This window comes from Haemaphysalis longicornis, unplaced genomic scaffold (genome assembly GCF_048455015.1).
Source record: "Haemaphysalis longicornis isolate Haplotype H1 unplaced genomic scaffold, Haemaphysalis longicornis Haplotype H1 scaffold_10, whole genome shotgun sequence".
NCBI lineage: Eukaryota > Metazoa > Arthropoda > Arachnida > Ixodida > Ixodidae > Haemaphysalis > Haemaphysalis longicornis.
In genome coordinates this window covers 18,268,630-18,293,895 of record NW_027526204.1, presented here as the reverse complement: position 1 = coordinate 18,293,895, position 25,266 = coordinate 18,268,630, and the positions used below count along the sequence as shown (strand labels likewise).

At 46.3% G+C, this 25,266-nt stretch overlaps 1 protein-coding gene across 1 annotated transcript; it reads left to right on the top strand.

Moving 5' to 3' along the window:
* The first annotated feature begins 1,919 nt into the window (after positions 1–1,919).
* Positions 1,920–24,507, top strand: LOC144158254 (S-adenosylmethionine synthase-like). The gene is made up of 9 exons (XM_077688998.1): positions 1,920–2,213; positions 3,464–3,541; positions 3,711–3,833; positions 7,253–7,365; positions 7,739–7,882; positions 10,785–11,003; positions 14,103–14,285; positions 19,797–19,930; positions 23,288–24,507. The coding sequence occupies exons 1-9, from the start codon at positions 2,075–2,077 to the stop codon at positions 23,388–23,390; spliced, it is 1,236 nt and encodes a 411-aa protein (XP_077545124.1). The 5' UTR covers positions 1,920–2,074; the 3' UTR covers positions 23,391–24,507.
* Positions 24,508–25,266: the final 759 nt, after the last annotated feature.

Sequence of the window (25,266 nt, the reverse complement as noted above, 5' to 3'; positions counted from 1 at the left end):
ATTCCACACTAATATGTGCACAGGAAAGCGCACCGTATAAAGGGACACCACAACGTACTATTCCTGGGCCAGCTTCTGCTTTGATGCGACTCTAAATATGGTACTGCATGTGTGATCCCAAGGCGGCTAAAGGCACGCTACAATTTATGAGCGCTCAATATAAAAGGTATTGACTCTTTTGACGTGAAGCAGCCTAACGAAGTTCTGTCCGCGTAGGACTGACGTGAACCGAATAAAACGTTCGCGTGCCTTATAAATGATGTATATTCGCCCCTCCTGGTTGGAGGCATCTGTGAAAAGCTGTTGCCAGAGGTAACCGGAAGGGAAAAACCTGAGCGAAGCCAGTTGAACTAGAACGGAAGGCATCCAGTAGACTAGCGTGGCCCCATATCCTTCAGTGCGAGGGAAGTGACGCATCGGCAAAGCGTAAATGTCATTGAAGCATAAGCGGATACTGCCGCATATCCAAGGTGGACATGCGTTTATCTTTCCCTGAGGATGTGAACACGTCTGAAGACAACAAAAAAACTAGAATGACGAGACAATCAGAAAACACAAGAGCAACGTCATTTTGTTCTTACCGTGCGAGCAGCCCAATATTTTCCCCTCATTGTTGGCAAGAAAAACGACCGTTCATTTCGGTTAATCACTTGTGGTCTGAACGAGACGTGGGAATCCCGCTTAGTGAAAGTTTCGCACTGGCAAAACAAACTTTTTAAAGTGATCTCAATATAAAACAGCTGCAGCATAAAAGACGTCGAAACATCCTACGTAAGGAAAGCCGGGCCCACTAAATCAGTGGCGTCATTGGCACCCCTACAGAATGAAATGTCGTCAGGGTGGTTACCTGTCAATACTCCGTCTACCTATTAACTACCATAATGGGTATTTTCCATTGGCGAAATCTTTCTCACATGAAAGAAGAGTCTTTGCTATTGAAAGTGCTGTTGCATGGCTGGCCTAACTACGGACACAACGGAACATATCTCCACCACCTGTTTTATGAAAGGCCTAACTTATCATCCCTCTAGCTCCACCCTCATCAAATGGCACTGCACTTCCTCCCGAGCAAGAGGTTCTCCCAATGCCACCAGAAAAACCGCCGCACCGCTATGAGGACAAGGCCCAGTTGTTACACTAATTTTCGCATCGATGCCTGTGTTGATTTCTTTCGAGGACGAATTTGCGTCAATGCTCCACAACATCAGCTTGAAGTCAAAGGCCGGCCATGTGCCATACCTTCGAAACGTGTCATTCTTTTTCTAGAGCGATGTATGCGCTTTATAAGGTGACGCACCAGCTAGCTCTCACCATTGCATGATTTAGGTGTTGTTTCTGCAACAAAAATTACTGGGTCGGTATCAAATGCTCGAACCGAAAAAAAATTTTAGTGCTGCCTTACGCCTCTTCACCGCCTTTTCCCAAACGAGTGCAAGTATGAAGGATAAAAATTTCTACAACGCGAAAAGTGTAAATATTCACCTCTGTATACACGCATACCACTGTTTCGTGACGCTAGAAATGCGAACGTACCCATAAACGTATATAGCTGTATTTTTGTGAAAGGCGTTATTGTTTCACACGGCCTTGACGTATACAAGACACTCGGTTACTAATGAATCATTCATAAGGCTCTTATATCGCCTCGATTCTCGCTCTATTTTGGTGCTCGTTCGATTTCAGGCATTGAAAATGAACTCCATTGCGCGACGGCGAGAGGCTAAGATCAAATTTCAAAGCGACCAACAGGCGCATTCAGTAATTGCGTCCCATCAAAGCGCTGTCGTTCTCGGTAAAACAAGTCACGCTAAAGGACAGACTTCGCTCGTGTACTCCTCTGACGTGTCAAACAAAACAGCCCCGCTTGACGTCAGGTCGTTTTCCGAACGAACGTGCACAGGAAGCCCCCATCCGGCAGCTGTGCAAGATGGCCACCTCTCCCTAAAAGCGTAGCGGCGCTGCCCGACCCCGAACCTCATTGTGCGCGAGCGAACGCGAGCGTTCTCCATCTACGGCACAAACGTTCCACTTCGCAGCGCTGTCATCGAGCAGAGGGCCAGTTCTAGGTGGAACGATGACACGGAACGGCAACGTAGACAATGGGGTGGTCGAGAATGGCTCCGCTGACCACAACGTGCACGACAACGAAGAACTTGATAACTCGCTTGAAACGTTTCTTTTCAGTTCTGAATCCGTAGGCGAGGGCCACCCAGGTGAGATTTTCTTCTACTTGCGAGATGCTGTGATTGTGAAAGCACTTCGCCATCTTTTTTACGCGAAGAAAGTAATCTGATGAGACGACAATTCAACTACTCAAGTTTGCTGCCATGCAGTTTCACTAGAAGACAGTAAAAATACAAGGATGCTAAACGCGAAGCCTTTCTGTTGCGGCTAAAAAGTGCTCTTTATCAACAAATAAAAAGAGAATCTAACGAAGAGAAATGAGAAAACACAGAAACTCCCCGAAGATAAAATGATGCTTGCTGCAGCTGTAAGCCAGGGGATATGTCTACGTGCAGCTCCGTGTAACCTGAAACTGATGTTTTCAGCCACCCCTTTTTTTGCGAAAACTTGCAGTAGGAAACAGGCTAGGTAATGCTCGAAGTGAGGGTACGCGGCAGTTCACCGATGCGTCACCGTATGGTTACGTTCTGTGTCTATCACTTGTTTAACGGTGCTAGAAAAGGTTACTGGACAAATGAAACTCGAACATGAAAATATCAGTCAGAACCCACAAATAGCGCGTTGCTTTAGTTAGAAAAACTTGTGGCTTTCCAGTTATATTGATAGCGCGCCATTATTACACCTTCACAAACAATTTTTCAATTTTGCGTGTTGTTCATATTTTTGTCCTCGCATTTCCTTTGTGCATGACTGTACTATTTCCGTCCACTGCGAAAGGGGCGCCCGTGAAATCTTTGCAAAACATAGCTGGATCAAGTAACTCTCACACGTAGTCGTTGTAATAGTGTCTAGGCGGAGCTCGAAGGCCACAGAAAGCTTGGCTGGTCGACCGAAATCACCCGCATTAGAGCCGGCAGGCTTTTGTTTCTCAATTCACGCCATTCATTGATCACCAATGCTTAGACAATGAGCTCAGGTGAGAAACCTCCGTGCAAGGTGCTTTGGGTTAAATAAAGTATGAAAACTTTAACACTGAACAAGACGGGCTGATGAGGAGCAGGTAGCGTGAGGACGGCTACTGAAGGGTGCGCAAAGCCAATACGAAGAAAAGCTCGGAGAAATTTTGGGAATACTAATAGAAAAAAAATTCACAAAATGATATTTGAGAGGTCTCTGTAGATGGGCTTTTGTGGCGCATGTTACAAGCGATGGCTCGTGATTCTTGCACATACGGAAGCGTACGATGTCTGCTAGCATAGCAAATAACGATGAATTGATGAGAGTCAGTGCCACCATGATTTCTTGTAGATTTGTATACGTCAACTCGCTTCCATTTCAGATAAAATGTGCGACAAAATCAGTGATGCCATACTTGACGCCCATTTGAAGCAAGACCCTAATGCCAAAGTTGCATGCGGTATGCATTTTTATGCTTTGTTCCCCATACGTGCTCTTGTGTACCCATGGTAGTAGCTTTCTGTATGCTTTGCATCATTATGAAACGATGACGGATATACGAAACGAGCCCCACATAGCTCATGAGAGAGCATACCGCCTCACTAAGGCTACGCCTCACCCTATTTCAGAAACGGCAGCAAAAACTGGCATGGTAATGGTGTTCGGAGAAATCACATCACGTGCCGTCGTGGACTACCAACAGGTTGTCAGAGACACTGTCCAGAAGGTCGGCTATGACTGCAGCTCCAAAGGTAAGCTTCAACGCGACTTGTAAAGCTCAGTAGAAACCTTTGCTATCCATGGCCAAGGCACGTGATCAAGACCAACCAACCACGTTTGCCTCATCTATGTACGCGACGATATAATCGTACAAATCGTCGCGGCTTTCACTTCTCATGGAACTAACCCATCTGGCGCCCACGCGCCCACACCTTTTTTAAGGGCTCAGTAAAAGTTGATTCCCTCTCTCTCTCTTTCTCTCTATTCTCATGACTGGGCCGTGGCACCGTGGCCGTTTTGTCTTCCTGTATTCCGTCGTTTCAGTCTAGGCTGTCTGTGATTGTTTATATTTTCCAAAGCACCGTTCTTTATTTAAGGGGGGTTCTGCAACCCATCCGATAAGTGCTGTTACCGTATCCTTCGCGTCTGGAAGTATTGTTGAAGCTTCATATATCTCCAGCACTTAACGACACTGCGTTATTTTCTCTCGTCCCAGCTCATCCGCTTTCCATTTCTGCTTTGCTATTGTGACTTTTTAAAGGCGATAGTTTTTTCGCTTTTTTTTTTGCTTATTTTAGCGTGAACATTTCGGTCCGTCTACCTGCCTCTCGATTCAGCCATCCGGACAAAACGTTAGAATAATACATGAACGAGATTTTTATATAGAAAAAACATTTCCCAACTGCTGAATCTGGTAGCAGTATTCATACTCATCAATATTGTTGAAGGAAACAGAGATTAGGCATGTTCGAGGCAAACACCAATACATAAGTGATGCTTGCAGTGTTATTTTAATTAAAAGTGTGTGTCTGCTTTATTTTCGCTACAGCAAATTAAAAAAAAACGCCTTGAAACGAATATTGTAACACAAAATTTTCGAAAGCGCTCGCACCGCCCTCTCGGGGTGGTATTACAATTCCAACAGTGACAAAAAATTTCAATAGATGACGCGTGAGCAGAGGAACGCAGCAAAATTGAATTGACTTGAGATAACATGCACGGTGTTTATCGTCAAACGAGCGAGAGTGGAGGGAATGGCGTGAGAGGATGACGGGAAAGAGAACACAGGTATTTACAAGGCAGGGGCACCGCAAGACTCTTGTCTTTCGGCCACATTTGCAGCTGAGTGAGCCGATACGCGGCCATTTTTAAATTGGTTCTCGAGCTGGTTTATTGCTGCAACTGAATAGAACCCGGCCAATAGCAGCTACATTGCTGTGATGACGTGATTCAAGCGGCCGAAGAGCTGAAGACCGGGAAAGGAAATAATCTTCAGCAAGTTTCTCGGTTATCTGGTAGGCATAGAGCAGTAATTTTTGGATCAAGTACTTGGTCGCCCCCTATTCTAAGCATTCGATGGGCTGTTTGACCATGTTCTGGGGTAATTGAAGATTTTAAAAAGTTGGAAAAAGAGTTGCAGGGTCCTTTAAGGTATACGCCTGGACGGTTTCGAAAACACCGATAGCGCTAGAGAAACGGGAATGGGACGAAAGTCGAAATCAGGCGTGGTGAAACAAGAAAACGAATTCGAAAATAAATATGCACTGTCCCAGGCTGTCAGTTCCAGGCACGCCCACAGCTAAGTTTACTGCATTAAACCACACGGGTTCGTTCAACTGCGTCCGGTCGGCGGGTTTTTGAGCAAAAGGCAGTGTCCGTGATTATCCAGGCACTTTTTATGATGCTTGAATGGTAATCCCTTACTACATAACTGAATGCCGCTCAGTCCTTCTGAGTTTACAGCTGTGGCTTGTGTTCGTTGGCTTTTCTGCGGTTTTCCGGTGCCTTGCTTCCACTATGGTGCACTTGTCATAAAGGAAGGGAGCAGCAGCTGCAACATCCATGCCGCTTGGCAATGAACAGCAAGAACGCAGAAAGGTGCAGCGGGCTGGTGCTCATATTTCTCACTAGCTCTTTTAATAGAACACGTCGCAAACTGAGTGAGTTTTGGAGCCGTAACAGACGCCCGAGAACGCTGACGGCGACGCATGCCTTTTCCCTATCGGACAGCTTACCTCAGTCACCACATTTCAAGGTTACTTAGCACTATAGGCTTAGTAGTAGAACATTCCCACTCCCATATGCAAACCTCACAAAGCGCCAGGGAACGATTGTCCGACTCCCTCAATCAAATACATACCCTCATCCCACACGACTTTACGTAATACCCCCAGGCATCCAATTCAAGGGGATGCAAATTCTGCCATCAGCTAGGGACACTCACGTACATTATCGGGGCATGTGAAGTTACCCCGGGTTACCCAATTTTATTATTCTGCTTCCCCCCACCACAAGAGTAGTGGGAGACACTGTTGTCTAGCCCCTTCCTCCCGGACCAGCTCATTCTCGTCGAGAGGGCAGCGTCGGTCATGACGGCAGACAGATTCTCGTCAATAGGAAACCACTTCCACATGAACTCCTGATTTATGTTCTTAATAAAAGTTATTCTCTCTCTCTCTCTCTCTCTTTCTCTCTCTCTCTCTCTCTCTCCAAAGCGTTAACTTTGAAAACTGCCTGTGTATCTGCTGGCTTCCCCGCAAACGACGCCGAAGGCAAGCAGGGTTCGGTTTGCTCTGCCACGTAACTCCCTCTCCTGTCTTCTCCTGTTACATGTCGTTCACCTCCCCTCGATCCTTATCCCCCTTCGCGCAAGCGTCTGTCCATCTTATCCTTCGCCATTTTTGTTCTCGTTCCCTCGAATGCCATAACTAACACACACCCCCGCGGTTCGACCCTTGCCCTATCCGCAACCGCTCTGTCCACCATTCCCTGCCCACAATCTTCTTCCTCACTACGATCCCTCATCCTCACCGCCTTCCCTTCCTTGCGTGACTTTTCCTTCTTCCCTTCCCTCTAGGGCTTCTTCTTTTCCTCTCCTTTTTTTCCTCACTGTATTTTCAATTACCCTTCCCCATCTGGACCGCTACATGCGTGCGTCTTATCCCCTTTCCCTTGTTTTGCTGTCCCCACATCTTCTTCCCCCTACGCTTCCCTTCACCTCCTCAATTCTTCGCCTCTGTACCACGCGGCCCATTTTGCTGCTGCTGTTGACTGCAGCATTCCGTTCAGTGGCATGACTGGCTATGGTCCTTCCCTAGTTTCACTTTGTTTTGCTGTCCCAAGCGTCTTATTTCACTTTGTTTGGGAATGCTTCGAAGCCTGATGAATCTCGTGGAAGTAAACTCGTACTATTCGTATAGTACCTGCATATGTTGTCAAAACTATGCTAACCATTCCTTCCCTATGCGCTTCCCGCGAGTGAATGGGTCGGATGCCAAGCGCAGCCTTAAAAGTGATTTCTCGCTATTTTTGAGTGTTAAAAAAATGTGGCGTGACAGCCAAGCTACTTCGGAATAAAGAGTGAAGTTGATCCCTTGTTTAGCATCTTTCGAACGCCTTCCGTTTTTGCAAGCAATTGATTTGTTATTGCATTTGCGATGTTCATTACCAGGCTTCGACTACAAGACGTGCAACGTTCTGGTTGCGATCGAGCAGCAGAGCCCTGACATTGCGGCTGGCGTGCACAAGGAGAGAGAAGAAGAGGACATCGGTGCTGGAGATCAGGTGAAAAGAAAATTTCTTCTCCAGCTCCGGAAAACAGTTTGGCGTAGCCTGTAGATTCAGTTTAAAAGGCAAGCTTGTAAATCCTCAGAATCGTTGTTATTAGGCGGGAAGCGTTCCCTCCCAACTGAGACGGCCTTTATGTCTAGCGAAGAGTTGATAACGTTGTCTTGCGAAATTTGGTTTGACCACAAGGCTGGCTTGGTCAGCGTGCAGGGAAGGCTCCTTCGTGTCTCATCATTGAACGATTGTGCCACGCATCATCCCTTTATTACCGTAGAACAAGGTGTATGGTATTTCAGTCTGCAAGAGTTGCGAATTATATATCTGTAATTCTTGCTATTGAACTAAAGATGATGTTTCTCTCTCATTCCAGGGTCTCATGTTTGGCTACGCAACGGACGAAACTGAGGAATGCATGCCTTTGACTGTTGTGCTCGCGCACAAGTTGAACCAGCGGCTGGCGGAACTCCGCCGGGATGGCACTTTCCCGTGGGCCGGACCTGACTCCAAAACGCAAGTAAGTCGCTTGGGTTTGTAAGATATCGCAAAAAAGAGACAAATACACACTGCCAACAACCCTTCAAATGCACGCACTCCGTGAAAAAACTTGTTAAAATTTTTCTGAGGAAAATTTGTACACTGTTCATAGGATGAACGTAGTTCGTCCTGGGCACTTATTGCAGTAGACCGCCAATTACAACCCTGCCGCCCATTTAAAAGTATATATAGCCTACATAAATTTCTAACACAAACTTTAGAAAACATTTATAGAATTTTTTGACCAGCTTCTATAACAATTTAGAAAGCATTCGTAGGAATGTTTATGAGGTTGAGTGATATACCGTTTTTTCCTTTCTCGGTATTTGTTTTGCGTGTGCAGGATAGGTGCTTGCACGCGGGACCTTGGGGTGCGGAAAATCAGGCAAAAAAAATAAAAACATTTCACCGAAAACTCGGCCATAACAGAGCCGTATCGTGTTGGTGTAATATTTTAAGAACCCTACTTGAAAAGACGGCACCCCAAAGCTCTGTTTTCTCAAAACTCAAGTGATCTCCGCAATCACTAGTCTGGGACGCGGGTGACAAAGTACACAAATGCTCACAGGAATTTCCTTATTTTGTATTAGCTGTTAGCGCACCACCGACAAAAAACAAGAGTGCCGTATTAAAAAAAAGTTTTTTGTTTCAGCTAATAACAAATTATTCAGGTTTTATTTTTGTTAAACGTGTCAGAAAAACGTAAGCCTTCAACGACAGGTTTTGTTTCCGATCGGAATAACGTGTGGAGTTACTTGTCTCCATTGAAAAATCGCGATGAAGGCACACATCCTCCAGAAGGTATTCTTTCAACATTTCAACATTCGAAACGTACAAAACTATAATGTCAAACGGAAGGATACATTTCAATTGCGATCGACGCGTATATGCACCGCGCGTCACGGAAATTGTGTTCTTGAAAGGCCGCATAGATAACAATTCTCAGAGCATAAATGCTGCAAAATTTTGATTGTTTTCAAAGAGTTGAGCATGACGAAGGAATAAAAGGTTCATGGAATTTCTTTGTGAGTAAAGTTAAAAAGCAGCTGGGCATTCAGTCCATTTTTTAGCATGTTTTTTGGGATATGACGGTCGCATTGGTCAAAGAAAATCCGCACTTGCAGATGCGCGTCCTGACGCGTCTTTCTCGACGTAATCGTGTTCCGGGTTTCCTAAATCGGGAATGAATCACTCTTCATTACAATGCTGCCAAGTGACCAGCTCACTTCTAATAAGACGATGGCGGATGATGCCAACCGGAGTGAAATTATATGCCGTTATCGTCTCCTATGGAACGGAGTGGCTATCCCTCCCATGACTTGTAATACTTTCCTCGCAATACGGGCGAGTAAATGGAGGAATAGTGCTTGAGCCTGTTCGCATGTTCATAAATACTGCTAATTCCTCTGTTCAGAATTTATGCCGTGAATCATTTCTCTAAAGAAACATCCCTGGATTTTCTTTTTTTTTTCGTGCAGACAAAACATAATTCATTTTCGGGCGGTAGAAATTAGTTTAAAACTAACACAGGGGTAATAGATATGAAATTATCTAAACCAGTTCGGCTTCTCTAAATCAGCGTTTTCCGCTCTCAGTTTCGGCGTATTGTGCGCTGAAAGTGGGAGCGTAAGACCACAAACACAAATTTCTGGGTGTTGTTTGTGATAACTGCACGCTGACACTATCACACTATGCATATCGCGAATACGGCTCCCAACACGCTGTCAGTATTCGACTTTTGTCATTTTCAAACAGAGGGATGCCAGTGTGGCAGCTCATTGTGTTATCCTTCTGTGTATGGAGATAACGACAAGCATTCTGGAAGATGCTATCTATGATAGCTGTCGCTGTGATGCTGTTGGCATTCTTCCTGTTGTGGGAATGAGTCGCCCTTCCGCTTGCCCCCAACCGTACTACGAACTATTGATAAACGCCAAATTCCCGGAAACACGCATTTTGCTGTACGCGCCATAACGAGTTGCGTTTCCGGCAGGTGTCATGGGGTCCTGTGCCCAGGTTCGCCGTGTGGCCTGTTCGACATTTGCAAGTAATTACTCATGAACCTGCGTTTTAGAAATCGCGAAGACCTCCGTTGTTTTCGGGTGTGGGTAAACAACATCTATTAGCACCGAGGCTTCATTGCGAATGCGGTGCGGTACTACGAATGATTTAATCAACAGAAACAGCACACCCACTCTGGCAGTCAATTGTGGCACTCTAGGGCGCTTTTCGGCTGAAACATCGCAAGTCGGGAGTAACCTTGGTTCTAGCAAAGTTAAACATACAGGGGATGGAAGGAACGAACTAACAAATTAGAGTGGATGAGAAACAAAGTTCGGCAAAATTATTACTGTTTCTGCCGCTTACAGGAAAATATTAGCAAATAAAGACGGCCCGCTGCCCAACGTATGTGAGATTTTGGTTGCGCTGATTATTTTAATCGATTCAATAGATGGCAGCTCATTGATCAGCAGGGTTTTCCCTCCGTCCTTCATTCGTGTTGTGTTACAGCTTACCTGGAGACCCCAGGAAAGCTTCATTTACGCGGGCTCTCACAAGATGAATGATGCTCATTAATGATATAGGCTAAAAGCAAAAAATAAAAAGTAAGAGTCATTGCATCTTTACTCTGGTGCCTCAATTATACTTCTTAAGTTTTAAACCATATTTTGGTCAAATATTTAGCGCAAGTCGCTGTCCGTAGCTAAAAATTGTTACTCCATTTCTTTTGTTCTCGAAGTTTTGTAAAAGTTCATTTCCATGCCCATTTCTCTGCTGGAATGGGATGGGGTTGATTAGGCCACATAACTATTCACGCTCATTAATTAGCCAAGGTACCAACCCACGTTAGCAGAGTGAAAACGACTGTTCTTCTTTTGCAGGTCACTTGCGAGTACTATTTCGATCATGGCAAAGCTGTGCCGATTCGTGTGCACACAGTGGTAGTATCTACACAGCATTCGGAAGACATTTCGCTAGATGAACTTCGAAAGGAGGTGATGCAGCGTGTCATATACGACGTTATTCCGTCAAAGTTTTTGGACCGACGCACAGTTTACCACATCAATCCCTGCGGAAAATTTATACAAGCCGGCCCAATGGTAAGCATATGAAAGATTGATTTGATTGATTGATTGTAGTGTTTAACGCACCGACGTAACGAAGGCGATGAGGCGTGCCGTTGAGGAGGGCTCTGGATTAATTTTGACCACCTGGGGATCTTTAACGTGCGCCCAAATCTCGTACACACGGGCGTTTTTGCTCTTCGCCTAGATCAGAAAAGTGGCCGCCGCGGCCTGGAATCGAACCCGCGTCCTTGTGCTCAGCAGTGCAACGCCTTAGTCACTGGGCCACCGCGGCGGGTAAGCATATAAAAGAGCTGGCGAAAAAATTGCGGCTTTCACTAAGCTCACGCTGCCAATTCTCTATAGCAATGAGCTGGGAAGACTGAAATATTGGCTTGCATTGCTGTCTGTATAGTATATGTATACGGAGAAGGGGGGGGGGAGGAGGAGCAGACCTCTTTTTGCACCTAAACATTTCTATTCCGGTCGGCTCATTTTGCTCTGATTTATTTTTACACTCCTTTATTGGGTATGTCATTTTAGCAGAAAAATACTTTTGAAGCGTTAGTATAAAATGATTTCTTTAAACAACACGTTTATCCGTATACATACCCAGGGAGTGTAGTTCGCTCAAAAACCGGTAAACAATTTCCTTGAGTGTTGAGCGCAGTGTTACCAAGCAAGCATTTTATTTACTGTATGTTTTACTTTTTACCGCTACCCTTCACTATTTTCGTAATCGGGGAAGGAACAACACTAAACACGCCATGAGTGCAACTCCTCATCACTGTCCATACGCAATTCACCGTCAGGCTTCTACATGAATCTGACAGGGCTCTCCAACTTCTCCGTGTAGTATAATCGATTGCTGGTCAATTAGTTTAGTGACGGATAATAAAAAAATTAGCGCAGGTCCAACAGCACGAGCGGGAGCCCTGTTCTTTTTGTACTTGCTTTCATGTCGCACGTTCCCGAACCTTAGTTCGCAGTTTTGAACGCGTCATTTCTTGTCTTCCGCGGCCACTTTTGTAGCGTGAGCTACACTGGCAGAGGTTGAGCAGTTTCGCGTGGCTCCTGGAGAGCCGTGTTGCGCATGCGCGAGGAGCAGTGAAGTCTCACGGCGCACAGCTGGCGCGCCAGAGCCGCCGCCGCCGCGACTGGATTGGATTGGATTGAATTAAATATGATTGTATTGGATTGGATTGGATTGGATTGGAAATGGTTTCAGCAGCAGTAAGCATGATAATCAGCTAATGATAGACAACCAGGAAATCTAACCCTGGTATTCTGCGTCTTTCCTCCACTCGAGCCTGCAGTGGCGGAGAGCCTTGAAATCGATTTCCCCATGCATAACCATTGCCGGAATCCTCTCCTCAGCCGAGTGGAGGGAGCAGATGGGGTGGGGGAGTGACTCATAATACGACCCGAAGAATAACCTGCTGAACCTTAGATCACGCAACGTATACCCGAGCTAACCCACAGCTACTTTTTTTCGCTTACTATCGTAGAAGCGAACCCAACAAGCGTTCCTAACAAAACGAACGCGGGGGCTGCCGGTTAAGTACATAGCTTTTGCCTCAAATATACCTGCAGATTTCTTTGCGCCAAATAATGGGGACAAGTATGACAAGTGTCAGCGGATCAGGACAACTAAGGCGCTAATTGGGCGAGTTGGTTACTAAGGAATTCATCGTACTAGCGAACATTAACACAGATACAAAAGTAAAGATGGCGGCTGGCCCCCTGGCTGATCATTGCCGCAGGTGCAAGGGTAGCACTCCCGATTTCTTGCAGACGCGCATCGTGTACAAGTCTTCCTCGCAAACAGAACGAGAAATTTTCGAGGCCTTCATGATAGGCACAGAAGGGGAAAGATGCGTCAGTTCACCGTCCTTGCGCCGTCCTCCGAGGAAATGTGTTTTTTTGTAAACGAGGAGCAGGTTGTGCAGGGCGAAGGGTGATATCCGCAGACACGTGCAGGTTTAATATACGCCGTGTGATATCGGCCGGCACTATGATGTGGCTTTGTGATATGAGCAAGTGTGACATGTGCAATACTATATTGTCTGTTTTCGCCGTAGTTTCACCCTTTCCACGTTTCATGTGCGTATAGACGTTGTCTGTTTCTGCAGCATAACCTGAGTTGAATTTCTAGCGTGTGTTTCGTCTCCTCTTTACCTTTGTCTCTGTGTTAACGTTCTCTTGTACGATGTATTCCTTAGTGATTCATAAGCTTCGAACGGTTGTGACTATATAAACCGCTTGTTTCTAATATGCTGTTAACTCTTGGCCGGAAGGCTGAATCGAGGGACAAGCGGGGATCTTTCGAGGCCTCTGTTTGAGTGCGTGACGCCGTGTTCGTGCTGTAGCGGGACGTCGAACGAGCAAAGATGGCAGGCCTAAAGTGCTCTGCACTTAATCGAGCGCAGTTGGTAGCGTAACGACCCACAAATTATAACAAGTAAAGGGACCCAGGACAGAGTGTGAACCGTCCCAATCGTTGTCATAAAAGGAAAGAATGCCGCGCAATCAAGAAAACGCTTCGGTAGACGACCCTCAAGACGGTCGTTGCGTGGCGCTGCAGGTGAGAGGTCTCGGAGCGAGGCGTCTGCAAGCGTGCATATCCAAGCGGATCTTTCCACGTTCTACCCCTAGCACTCGCAGACACCCTAAGTGAAACTGGTTTCAAGATTCACACGTGAACAGTGTATGTCCTAACCTTGATGCTTCGCTTCACGGGTGTTTGAACTAACTCACAGATAACGGTTGACGCATTGCCCATTGAAGTCTTCTGTATTGAAATTGGCTAAACATGAGGCTTAATTCTACAAAAAAATAAAATAAACACTTTGATAAACAATGAGATCTTAATTGAAAAAAAAAAACGACAGAAGAAGCCAGCTGAAGTACGTCAACGCGAAATAGTAGGTCACTTACTTATGAAGCGACCTCCAATTTTTTATTTATTACGAAACCTTTCATTCGACACTTTATGGGATTAATCGTTTTTTTTTTTAATTTCTTGGAGGTGTACGATGCCGAAACTCCCGTTTAGAATGTTCACAAAACTGGCTTCAGGAGCGGTGGTTCAGAATGAATCGCAGCGGAAGCTACAGGCACTGCCGTTCTTTACAGGGCGATGCTGGATTGACCGGCCGGAAAATCATAGTGGACACTTACGGTGGTTGGGGGGCCCACGGCGGAGGGGCCTTCTCTGGCAAAGATCCCACAAAAGTCGATCGGTCAGCGGCCTACGCCGCCCGCTGGGTGGCAAAGTCACTCGTAAAAGCTGGCGTTTGCAATAGGTGCCTCGTGCAGGTGAGATCGCCTATTTTTGCTTTAGCAAGTTGTCCAGGGAGCAAATGTTCGATTCGGTGTCGGTCATAGTAATGATCACACTGAGCGGACATATACCACGTTATGCCATCTTCAAAGTGCATTACAAAAGACATTGAAAGGCAGAGAGAGAGGAAGACAGAGAGAGAGAGTCTGTGCGTGTCGTGTGGTGTATTACTTCAGTGAGAAATACCAACGTATGTCTTCACTGGGTTACCTAAAAAAACTTTTCTATAGCGTACAGCTTTTCTGTATAATTCCCAACAGAATTTTTCCGAGTGTGAGGTTTGACCCCGTATTTACAAAAGCAACTTAAATGCGAAGTTTGTCTTTCGAGACTTTTGGGCGTCTTAAAGCTTTTCAAAAACAAGACTTATGTAGAAAGTAGACCCTCTGCGCTACCTTATCGGCCCGAAATGTGAGCGCTACTTAAAGGGACACTGAAGCCAAAATACAAGTTGTTTTAGATCAATAGGTTAGCTTTCCGAGAACACAAATATACCCCTCTTACGCGTAGCCTTTTAAAACAATAACCTAGAAAATAGAAAAAAACATAGAGACAGTGGCCATACCACGCAATTTGCAATGGAAGTGGCTAGAACGTCTGGCGTGCTCAACGCCTCTCCTGGCTGGCGCTGGACGGCGCTACTCGTCCATACTTGGTCCACGAATCATCATCATGATCATCATCATCATCATGAGGCTGCCGTACCACTTTTCGAGGGAGCGTGCGAGCTATGCACGAGCGGCTGGTTCCATGGAAACCTTCTCCGGGGCCTGGAAAGGACAGAATGTTTTTCTCCAACAAAGCGCGAATATGTTCACGGTTCCAATGAAGGAACGTTCTGCTCAGTGGTCCGGACCCGCGAAGGACGTAGGAGTTCGAAAAAGTACAACTTATTTGATAGAAACTGACCAAACCACTCGGTACGCGGTAGCTTTGTATTCGGTCGCTTCTATACCGCTATACACCACCGCTGCATCTCTGGCTACCGGTTTATCGTTACGCAAACAGCGGTTGCAGTCGCTGCTCTTGGGTCAATTTTGATCAGTGTTCGATTGGCGACTTCCCAGTAATTAAGAGATCTTTCGGCACCGAATCAACGGTAAAATGGCTATGGGGTGGTCACACTTTCGTTCGAACCCAACCTGCCGGTTATAACCTCAAGAAGGGGTAACCCCGCCTTTTCCCGAGAACATCACGGACGACGACGATAGCTTAGCGGGGATTGCAGATTTCCTGCGTACCTCGCGAAAAAATGGCTAAATATGTAAAGAATGAAGCGCTTTCAGCCGGGATAAACAAGCACGCACATGCTGAGGTTCCTGACGCGGCCATGCACACAACCGCACACCGTCCGAACCAGCGCCTGCGCTCTGCTTCCGTGCATGGAACGAGGAAGGCAAGTGCGGGTGCAGTTTCCCGTCGCTTTCCCAAGGTCTGAAGGTAGAAAGTTTATTGAAACATATAGTTATATAGTTGCTAAATTGAAATACAATAATTGATTGATAAAGAAAGAGCGCCCCAAGTGAAACACTGTATGGGGGACCTCATGTGACAGCGTTAAAAGGTACAAGAATTCACAGAGGCATAGCAGCATTCCATTGCAGTAGTGTAGTAGAAATTATACAATAAAAAGAGAAAACACGGCACAGAACGAAAAAAAACATGGTACCAGGGTAGATTGTGTGAGTTGTTCAGGCGGCGTGCAATGATTATATAATGAATAGAGTACACTGATGCGTTAAGTGCCGTGATCAGAAGAGCTTTTAAACAAAAAGCTTTTTAATCTACAGTGAAAAGAACCAGATAATTTAATTTCAACCGGCATTTTTGTACCATAATGTAATGCAGGAAAACAGAACTGTTTGTTTGCCGTAATTGACGCGTGCTTTTTGAAGAGGGAGCTTATGAATCCGAAAATCTGGTAATGTTAGAGTTTGTGAGGTTTGCGAAAGCGTCTCCGGCTCGGCAAACCAGTTTGGCTCCCGTAAATCCCCCGGATGAGCAGCTCCAGCGCTCACTCACCTGCTAGGTAGAGCCACTAAATAAGCTACGCTTAAGAAAAACTACACTGATGCACTCTGACAGCCATTTTGGTGCCTATATCGCCAAGGTTGCCAGCTTTATGCGCCCAACTGCGGCCGACCTTGACGGGTGGAACTGCCTGGCAACCATGGCCGCTGTGTTTACTTTTCAAGGATTTCGAGACAGCGCGCCAGTGCGACAGGGTCAGGCTCGGTTACGCTATCATAGCTTATTCAGTCACTGTAGGTTATACTAGAGCCCCTAACTAAGCTACAACCACTAAATAAGCAACGCTTTTCTAGTGGCTGTAGGTAACGATAGGCCACTGTCGTTCTTTCCCAGTGGCGAGAGAGGCAGGCGTTTTGCACCTCCCGGCCGACTGAAAGAGCCCAGGTCAGAGCAGCACGACATCGCTACTCTGTCCGGGCTTAAACAACTCTCAAAATCTCATACAGCCGCAGTGCGCCCCGAAAATCACGATTTATCGAAGAACACGTGCAAGCGACAACATAAGGGTACCAAAATGTTAGCGCCGACGGGCCTTCCGGGGTAAACAAATGTCACATGACGCGGTTATACCAATGGCTGCTGTCGGCGGCATCCGACAATGACAGAAAAGAGTGCCGATGTTATGAGACCTGATCTAGTGGATCTACTGCTAGGTATTGTGCCGCGCAGTACCCGAAACCGGATCCCTCGGACCAACACGGGCCTGCGGCTTTATACTCGGGTTGAAGTTACCTAATAACGGCCACAGTATATGACTCCGCTAAAGCGACGGCCCGGATGCCAAAGCGGGCGCGCGTTTTGAAAGAAGATAGGGCTTAATGCATGGCATCGCCTCATTTTCTCAGGTGGTTGGTTTTTTCGGCGCTGAAGTAATTCATTAGGCCAGAAAAATCACTGAAACTACTCCCGTCATGGTCAAAGTAGTCGCAGTAAGACGCGCTTCGCATCTCGCAGAGAAACAGCCGGCTGCGGTGATGAGGCGCTGGGGAACTTTCGCTGTACTTCTTAAGTTTTGCGCTAGTATCGTTCTCTACAGTGTCTTTGCGCCGTCATGTACGTTTTTAAAGACGATAGTCTTTCTTGGGCTATTAAACCCAGAAATTTTGGTATGTATGTATGTCTGTATGCCTGTCTGTCTGTCTCTGTCCGTCTGTGACTCGATTCAGCCACCACGCCGAAATAAAATTGATATTGCGCAATAGTCTTGTATACTGATAGCCAAATGTAAACGCCTAAGCCCGTTTTATATATTCATACTTTTCAACTTTGTTGAACAAGAACAAGACATTACGCAAATATCAGACAGCAAATTAGTACACAAGGGATATTTACAGTGTTCCTTTAGTAAAAAAAAATCATGGATGATTAGTTTTTTCATAGTAAATGATATAGGTGACCGGTAAAAAGCGCAAAGCCTCATGGGTACATTGTCTGCTCTCGCGGAGGCCCGCCACTTCCGGTTCGAGAGCTCTCCTGGCCTCCCATACGCCGCCGGCTTTCACGCGCGTGTGTGCGTGTTGTCGGTGCTGTTTATCTGTTTCCACCTAAAAAAGGAAACGCTCATGCATCGCGCATTCAATGAATAACAACTATTATTCCTGCTACGGCCTTCTCTGAAAGGTAGGCACTCTGTGACAAATAAACAACGCGCACACGGGCGCGTGAAAGCCGGTGGCGCACATGAGGCCAGGCGCCGGAAGTGGCGGTACCAGACGACGTACCCATGAGCCTTTGCGCTTTTAAATGCGAATGCATTTCTTAGTCGGGGGTTGTCGTGCTCCGTCGGCGTGCGCCCGCAGGTGTTATCTCTCCGCGCTCCTCCTCGCCCCTAGCAACAGCTGTGGCGCGCCTAGCAACCGGAGCAGGTGGTAGCTCGGGCGGGAGTAGCGGAGGGCAAGGGGAGAGGAGGAGCGCGCTCGGGCGTGTGAGGGCGCTCGCATCGCGAAGCTCGGGCGGAGTAGCGGCGAGTGAGTGGAGAGGAGGAGCGCGCTCGGGCGTGTGAGGGCGCTCGCATCGCAGAGCTCGGCGGGCTCTCTCTCCTCTCCGCGTACCCTCTCTCCGCTCGCTGCGCTCGGAATCTATATAATGCAGTGGAGCGCGCGCCTGGCGCCTTGATAGCGATTCTTCATTAAGTACGCCATTAATATTAATTACTCGCACCGCACTCATCGGTGCACCCAATGCATTCGCATTTCCGCACGATCGCCTTCGGGGAGGTGGGGGGATTTTTTTACCGGTAACCTATTCTACATCTACTGCAGAAAACCGCCGCCTCCTGGCGGCAATGAAAAATCACGCGGCAACAGCAACGAAACGTTCCACTAGCTAGGTTCCACGTTCTACTTGGAACGCACGTAGACCCCGGCCACGCGGTTCTATCAACCTTGTAGTCGGCCGCCTCCATTCACGGGCGTCTCCGCCGTACTGCAGCGCTGGCATCGAGGAACCCGGCCTGTAGCAGTGGAACGCGGTAAATTCAAATCGCCTTGCGCAAACCTTTAGTGTGTTTACCTTGGAATGAGCGCGACGGTACAGAAACAGCATGAGAGGTTAGCGGGAAAGCAAAGGGGGGCATTTCCTTGGCAAATGTCTACAAAGACTATCGTCTTTTGACGACATTTGCAACGAAAGGAGCAGATACGCGGCCAATTTGTTTTCTTTTTTGTTGTTAGGCGCTTTTTGCCTCTTCGGCACCACTCGCTCAACTCTTTTACTCAACTTTATTTACAGCTTTATTTCTTGCATTTCATTGCGCGTCATTTTTTGTTTTCTCGCTCATTGCATCCTTCCCAGTCTCTCACATTCACTTCACTGCATTTAAATCATCCCCATCTGGCGCAGCAAGCACTGCCGCTAGCAGAGCCGACCTCTCCAGCCCAGATTAAACAGTTCTCTGTCTCTCTCCCTCTCTCTCGGACACCCCAGAAGGTTGCTTATCCGAGTGTTTCGAAGGTGCCGCCATCGGGCGCCCTTGTGGGGCAAGAGTGAAGCCCCACGCACCACACTACGCAGAATGGCGCGTAGCATGCTAGCCTTATTTGCAGGAGCCTGACATACTCTTAGAACGGCGCCTTTGATAAGTACACCTTAAGGAAGGTTTCTGAAACGCGCTGCGACTTTTTCCTAAGTCTTGCCTTTTTTGGACACCCATGAAAAGCTTCCGTGTGGCATAACCCAAGTTTACTTTCTGAGCATGGGGTCTAGGTTTGCGTGAAGTGGGGACACCAAGCATTTAAAACGCTTTCCATGCAGTAACGTTTGCATGTATTACATACCAAAGGCACGTTCAGGCTGTGGGCGTAATGGGGGTAATGCTTCGGAAAAATGACCTTGTTTGATACCTCGGCCAACCCAGTTGCGTAAAATAACGTTTCTTAGATGAATCGCATGTGATATGCCTGTTCCATCAGTAGTCAACAGACGGCATTAAGCCAATGCATCCATTTCTCACCCAGGTGTCGTACGCCATCGGCATTGCTGAGCCGCTCTCAATCACTGTGCTGCCATATGGCACGTCAAAATACTCTCAGAAGGAGCTGCTCGAGATTGTGAACAAAAACTTCGATCTACGCCCGGGAATCATTATCAGGTGAGTGCAACACCCTGAGTATTCGTCTCTTCGTAGCTCTATAGTGAATCAGCGTAATGCTCTGTAGCTGCCCGGTGCAACAATTACTGCAAGTAATTTTGTTAAGCAGGGCTCTCATAACGAAAGTTTGGCTGCGCGTGTCCGCGTCTGTGGACAGTCTACCTATTCCTTCCAAAAGCGCTGCGTGGGACTTCGCTTTATCTCAGAATTTGTGCTGCCTATGGTTCCACGAAAATTTTATCACCTGGGTTTTTCGCTTGCCGACTTGTAGCGTACAAAAACGACTTGTAGCGTAGGTAGGGTTATCGATGATCCAGCGTTGAGGCGCTCCTTGTTATTGCTAGTCAATTTTCGGAGTGATGCCTTTAAGCAGATAATAATGACGTAGTTTCAGTGGAGCTTCTACCGCTGAGTGAAAACTAGGAGTATACAGTGTGCTGTGTCATGTCGCAGTTCATGTGTGGCGGCGATGAGCGTGAACCTGCGACTGCAGTGGTACGCGTGGCCCCGGGTAGTTGGGACGCGTGCGTGGTGATGGCGGGGCCACCTCAGGTCCTACCGCGGTGTTGCGTACGCTGGTCACGGTGCATATTTCCTGTCCTCTCCCGCTGTTGTCCTAGCGAGGGTACAGTGTATCAGTAGGTACAGGTCTGCCGTGCGGAGGAAAAACCAATGGAGAGAGCGGGTTCCTTTGACGATGAAAAAATTGTATGGAGGGCCGGCGTTTCCAAGAGAAGTCCTGCTGCAGCCAGCGCCACATATAAGTTTTTAAATGAAACTAAACAATTATTTCACGGGTTTTACAAAACCGTGCATCATGAAATAAAGAAATAAGACCATTTGGAGCAATAAATAAGGAAAAATTAGCAAATAAAACTTCTGAAATAAACTGGTAAGCAGCGGACGCCAGGGGCGCTGCTTACAACAGGAGTTCCTCAGCCGAAATGTTCATCGCAAAAGGGAACCCCCAATCGGCTCGGAACGATGCACCTCTCTCTTCTAGTACACTGTAACGAAGGGCTGTCCTATTAGTAGGGAACGATCGGTGCATACGAAGAACGTAGCCGACCATGCCATCCACGTTTACATCTGGCTCCGTACGCCAGTGACATACTTTTAGTAAACGGGGTCTTAACGCATGTGCACTGCTTGCTCGCTTAGCACTTGCCAGTGATTTATTCATTCTTGTAAAAACACCACGCTAGTTTGAATAGTAACCTTCATGAAATTAACCATCATAAGAAATCTTTCGCTGCAGTAGCTGCGAACGTTGGGCCTGCCTTAGCAATTGTTTGTTTAAGTGACATGTAAGAACAAGCCACCCTTTCGGTCCCATTAGAGCCGAAGCAGCAGGACGAGTAGGTTGCGATCATTTGGCCTTCCACAAGAGCTGCAGAAGCCGAATCATCTAGTGCTCCCTAACGTGGCGTCGCTTTAGAATAAGATTTCATTTTAGAATAAGATTTCCCTTTATGTCGAATTGGAGTTTCGTATACTCGAGCGTGAATATGCCCCGATGTGCAGTTCGGGGGAGCGGGTAATTCAGCAGTTCCGACATTCCATATCGAGATATCGTTACATTTCAATCTGGCGGATGGCCTATGGGAGGAATACTTTTTAAAGCGAGGCTTTTTACCTCTCACAGTTGTCTGTAACCAACCAAAACGCAATACAGGAAAGTCAACCTTCTCTGACCATGATGAGCATTGTGTGAAGTGAATCAAAATTAGCACGATTCCCATGGCTGGAATTGAACGGAGGTTGCTCGGGTTATGAAGCTGACGTCTATCCAGTTGTGCCATTCTGGCACGGTCGAACAGTTCCCATTTAGAGAGGGGTGTGTAGACGTTCATAGACACCGTCGTCTAACTATCGTTGCGTTCGAGACATCGTCGTCTAACTACGACGATGGTTGAACGCTAGGAAAAGCCATGGAATGCCGGTGTCAGTAAATCACTAGAGAGGACAATCGCAGTGCAGCAAACCATCCCGATAAGAAAAAAGGTGTTCGCTTCGAAATCACACAGTCATGGGACATACTGTGGACCAATAGCTTCTGTTTTGGTTCGTTTGGTGTTGGACTCGATTTGAGAAAGCTGCGTGTTACCCCATCGTTGTTGTTTCGACAGGGGGGGGGGGGGGGGGAGGGCAGGATGGGGGGGGGCAGTCTATTTACTCTTCATTTGACGCAAATGCCTATAATGGCAATGTTTTGAACGCCACCAGGAGTGTTTTTTCTATTGCATTGCAATTGACTTTTCGGTTGTCTGTATTTTGAAAGGGCGCCTAGGATCTGCCGAACCACTTCACCATTCTTTTGTAAAGCGCGCTTGGAGTCATCCTGTGCACTTACTTTATTGCCTTTTGCGTACGACTACGTGTTTTACTGAAAACGCATGCGTTTTATTTTACGGGAAGTGTACATGTGCCCCCTTTTGTGCCAAGTTCACGTGATGTCGTCGCTAACTTTTAGCGCACAGTCGGATGATCAACCCACGTGTGTATGCATGATACGTTGACCCAGTTTACTCAGCGCCAGGCGCTCGCTGGAATAAATTTGTGTAGTGGTATTGCCGTCAATGCAGTTTTGTTTTAATTTAATACGCAGCAAGCTGCCACGTGTCTTTATCTAGTAGGCTGTGTCCGAATTACCATCATCAAGATTTAGCTTGAAATTCACTCCAACATCTTATTTCCCGAGGCCATTATTGGCGAGGAACACGCGAGGCGAAGGTGCACTTGTGCGACCTTTTTCTGGAAGTACTTTGAGTAAATAAATTTCATACAGCTTTGTGAAAACGGCTTTCACTGCTGCGTTACAACGTGATGCCTTGCTCGAGAATGTGCTTTGAGAATGGTTCGAAGTGAAACAATGTGTTTTCAAAGCCCAAACACCAGGCCTTGTGGAAGCTAATGCTGAAGGTTTAGGGAATACGCAAGCAAAGCGAGAAAAGTACCTTTCTCCCTTCAACTGCCTACTACCCCATTTTGCAGGAGTAATTTATATTTTGCAATTTCGCTAGAATACATCACTGAGAATACTTCTGCTGAGTAATCAGAGTCTAATCATTCGCCTGGGTTTCAGGGCCAGAAAGTTTTTTTTTTGCTGTTATTCCGAGGGACCACTAAATTACTATCAGAACATTCTGCCTTTTTTCCTCCCTAAAAAAAGAAAGCAAGCAGGTTAACGTGGACTAAAATGGACCACCATTTTATCTTGTTTCCACAGGGTATTTTTCGCAGCTTTGAGTGTTTAGCATTGCAAGTCAAACGCCTTGAATACATGAATTTGTATTCAGCTTAAACGCTTTTGTGAGTACAGCGCATTTTTTAATACATGTATTTCTTTTTCCGCAGGGACTTAGACCTCAAGAAGCCAATCTACGAAGAGACTAGCGCCTATGGACATTTTGGTCGCAAGGAATTTCCGTGGGAGGTTGCCAGGCCGCTGGTGCTTTAACTTCGGCCCTCGACACAGTGTTTTGTATTGGCTGTTGCCTTGGCGGTGGTTTATGTGCCACATTGGCATTACTTTATGAGGCAAAACTTTAAGTTTATTCAGGCGATGGTTTTGTTCTCTCTACATTTTCTCGCGCGCATATCCTGCATAACGTGATTAGTGCTTTGCCGACTGCTGCGTAAGGGAAGGCACCTGTTTGATACGTTTGTGATGGTGAAGGAGGTTTTGAGTCATGTCACTGTTAATATTTACTTTGGTCAATTTATTGCCGGCGAAAGTCCGTTGTGTCCGAAATCGCTAACTAGTTACGTTATTCCCTATGTAACCCACTTTCTAAATGTCTGTATTATTCGTGCGCGAACTATGCCAACTCTTCCACGAAATAAAAAAGCTTTCATGATACAGAATAAAACGATTCGCACAATTGTACACTTACAAGCCCAATCTTTGCTACTTCGGTCTTGTTGAAATATTACTAGCCGTCGACCACCTCGTACCAAGCACTACACAAGGATTACTTTGCCACCGTGAGAAAGTAGTGTTTCATAATTTTGCCCACATCTTATTTCATGGTCTATGGGCCTCGCCAACGCTTTAGTAGCTGCGCCTTCATATGTGCGGAAGTAATTTAAGCCATTTTATGAAACTATTATTCTCTGCTGCAGTCTTTTTTACTTCATTCATTCATTCATTCATTTCGCATCATGTGAAAATACAGAATGCAGGAGGTCCGCAGAAAAAGCCGACGAGTTGTCAGCTTGATGGAGCCGCAGACACCCACAGTGGCCGCTTCAACAGCATTTACAAAAGTCGTGCGAAGATCTGACACTACTATTGTTTGTTACAGCAATTGGGTTTGTAGAAAATCATTAAAATACAGTGACGCAGGAACGTCATTAAAATACAGTATAAAATTACTATAATGCAGTGACACGGGAAAATAACAGCAGAAAGTATGGGCTTGATGGTGGCTATAAAAGTGTATTAAACACAACGAAAACACGTATGTTCGCCGCACTCGTCAGTGGCAGCCTATGCACGTAAAAATTCAAGGAAGCTCTACGAGAAAAACCAATCAAGCAAACATCAATAATATACAGTGTGAAGGCGGGCTAGTTGCTTCATACTGAAGGCAAAAAAGAGCGCCAAGAAACGGCGCAATAAAATTTATGCAGTTGTTAGTCAGCTCCCGTGTTTGTCTTTTTCTCGTCTTCCATGCCGTTTCTTAGCGCTGTGTTTTTGCCTGCAGTATCAAAAAAACACCAACAAAAACAACATTCTCAGGAGGGGATGAAAAAATTGCGCAGGGTACGCAATGGTACGCAAGGTAAGCAATGGTACGAAACCTTTCATGCAGGGTACGTTAATGGATCGTGTTCCTACTTTATAATTGCTGCAATATTTCAAGAAAAGAAAAAAAATATGTTTTTACTGTTTTGTTGGTTTGGTTTATAGCCCAGTAACAAACCCAACGATGAACGTTGTTCTCCCACATTTTCTTATTTACTTTGAAGGGAAAGCAAAAAAATCGACTGTTTTGTTCGCGATGACAATTATTGAGCCCAATTAACAAGTTATCATTCTTCATGCGAATTCAGTTTCCGGAAATGTGTCTGTGTAACCATGAGGCATGAATATTTTTGATCTTGAGGAAAATAAAATGGTCTCTCTTCTCATTATAGTAACGATAAAACTCACATTTTGGCCGCTCACAAGTTTCCCTTCAAGAAACTCAGACCCTTAGTGCCTAGGTAGGTAGGTAGGTAGGAATAACTTTATTGATGCCGGCAACCGACGGTTTAACTCGTCGTGACGTTGGCCAAGCGTCGACCCGGGGTTATGCCCTACTCTGCAATACCCCAGTTCGGCCCGTTTG